We start from the raw sequence: 2,500 nt of genomic DNA, 5'->3' as shown, positions 1-2,500 counted from the left end.
ATCTCTGTTTAAAGACAACCTATGAGTTGCTCAATATTGTTTCAGTGTTACACAAGTTCTTCTTTCACTTCAAAAAAAAAGTTGGCCTTATGAAACACTGGGCTAGTCTGTTGCAGAAATAGTGGATATAACCGTGGCTGGACAGAGATCACTTTTTCACCTTTTCATACACTCCCTGCTCAGCCGCAGCCGACACAGTTTGAGTGTTTGTTCATTTTGTGACCCTCGCCCAGCCCGATAAGTCAGAATTTACAGTAAATGAATCACTTACAGAGTGTAGCATTGGTGTGTGTGTGTGTGTGTGTGTGTGTGTGTGTGTGTGTGTGTGTGTGTGTGTGTGTGTGTGTGTGTGTTTGTGTGTGTGTGTGTTTGTGTGTGTGTGTGTGTGTTTGTGTCTGTGTGTGTGTGTAAGTGTGTGTGTTGGTGTGTGTTTAAAAGTGTGTGTTTGTGTGTGTGTGTCTGTGCCTGTGTGTGTGATCATTGCTGTGAAAGGGAACAGTGAGTGAGGATGGAGAAGTTTGAATCAATTCAGACAAGTTGAAAAAATCATCATTCAGCCTACACTCTCATCCCTTTCTTGCTTTCCATTTCACTAGAAATGCCAACATTGCTTCAGGCTTTTAGTAACTCTAAAAATCACATTTAATAGTAACTCTGAAAGTTTATGAATACCTTTTAATAAGGTATTTCCAACAGCCTACTATGTCTAACTCTATTAGAGTGCATAATTGTTTATAAACACACACGTCTTAACGCAGGGCTGCACCGCATACAGCACATGACACAGTGTTTCATACTTTGTGAACACTGTGTCTTGCCTATTGGTAACCATGCCAGTTGTGTTATAAATAATGTTATAAGCAGGTATAAAATGTGATATTAAGAATTTTTAAATGTTAACATTATTTAGGGAATTCATGGGGAAATCCCATGTAACATCTTGTGTATGTATGTAATTATGGAACTCAATATAGAAAGTCATTTGAACTATTTCAGGTAACACTTTATTTTAATGTGTCGCTGTTACAGTGTACCTAATTAGGTACAGTGGTACAACCTGTAACAGGTACTATCAGGTACTATCATTGTACTTGCATTATGTATTTGTGGGTACCTACATATAGTTGTTACATTGTAATACTGAGTGCTTTTACAAAACTTTGCCTATTTGCCTAAATTTTCATCAGAGGCAAAGAGCTGACCTGAGACCTGCTGGATGGGGTATATCTGGTCATGATAGATTTGATATACAAACCATTCTTAGCCCCAGTCAAGGCCTCATTGTCTTCAGTGTACATGTAACAGCTGTGCTCCTACAACCTTGTTACTCTTTGATACAGTGGAATAAACCTATTAAGTGTACCAGTTAATTTCTTACACATACATATGACATGTATGTTATGTCTTCGAATACATAATGCAAGTACAATGATAGTACCTGATAGTACATGTTGTTACACAGGTTGTACCACTGTACCTAATTAGGTAGGTACACTGTAACAGCGACACAATAAAATAAAGTGTTACCCTATTTTATTAGTAATACATACATACATCATTGTTTGTTTTTATGATGATGTAGTGACTGATGAAGCAAAACTTTGTGCAATCAATAATGGTGGGGGAGCTTTTTTAGTAAACCTAGGTAAAAGGTTCCTTAGTTCCCTAAAAATCTCTGCAAAAATCTTGCAGAGATACCCCTAAAAGCAGACGAAACATGTTCATATTGAACTATTCTAGTTCTGAACACGAGAGTAGCCCTATAGTGCTGAACACAATCTGACATCCCGCGAGACATTGATTTATGTCTTTTTGTATTGGTCCAATGCATCCATGGAGAATGCAATAGAAGCATTGGGGGCTCATGCAGGCCAATTAAGATCTTTATCTCTGATATCCGTTTGATCTATTGTCAACGGTCATTTGGGAAAATCTCGGCGCATCGGAGGGCCAACGGATAATGCACGTCCATTTGATAATCACGCCTGGCCTGGGAATCCGAATCAGTGTGAAAATGATTGGACTTTGCAGCGCGGAGCAGAACAAGAGCGAGGAGGAGCGAGCAAGAGCGAGGAAGAGCGAGCGAGTTATTGGCCACAGCAGGAGTTGGCTTTGTGCTCAAACATGCGCCACCGGGAAGTAATACGTGACCACACACAAGCCCCAGATGCCATGCACACAGAATGAGAGTGAGACTTCTTCACACACACACTAATACACACACACACACACACACACACACACACACACACACACACACAAACACACACACACACAAACACACACACACACACACACATACACATGCATGGTCATACACAGTCATACACATCATTCATCTATCTATCTATCTATCTATCTATCTATCTATCTATCTATCTGCTTCATTCACTCTCTCGCTCTCTCTCTTTCTCTCTGCAGTACCTACCGGCAGCAGCTGTATCTCTGTGAGGGAGATCACCTTGACCAGGCAGCAGCGGCTCATGGTTGACAGCTCACC

General features: G+C 40.4%; 1 protein-coding gene across 6 annotated transcripts in view; it reads right to left on the bottom strand.

Moving 5' to 3' along the window:
- Positions 1–2,500, bottom strand: part of tfec (transcription factor EC) — a 63,203-nt gene that overhangs the window by 14,858 nt on the left and 45,845 nt on the right. The window contains exon 1 of one of the 6 annotated variants that reach the window (XM_042079395.1): positions 2,429–2,500. This exon is cut by the window's right edge and continues 253 nt beyond it. The exons of 4 other annotated variants lie outside the window; for them this stretch is intronic. In XM_042079395.1, coding sequence (XP_041935329.1) covers positions 2,429–2,485 — 57 coding nt within the window. In that variant the 5' untranslated portion in view covers positions 2,486–2,500. Of the gene's footprint in view, positions 16–2,428 lie in introns of those variants that run through there. One more of the 6 variants, XM_042079396.1, reaches the window with a different exon arrangement.

The sequence above is a fragment of the Alosa sapidissima genome, chromosome 22 (genome assembly GCF_018492685.1).
Source record: "Alosa sapidissima isolate fAloSap1 chromosome 22, fAloSap1.pri, whole genome shotgun sequence".
NCBI classification, from domain to species: Eukaryota; Metazoa; Chordata; class Actinopteri; order Clupeiformes; family Clupeidae; genus Alosa; species Alosa sapidissima.
Note: the sequence above shows the minus strand (reverse complement) of the source record. Positions and strands in the feature narration are given on the sequence as shown.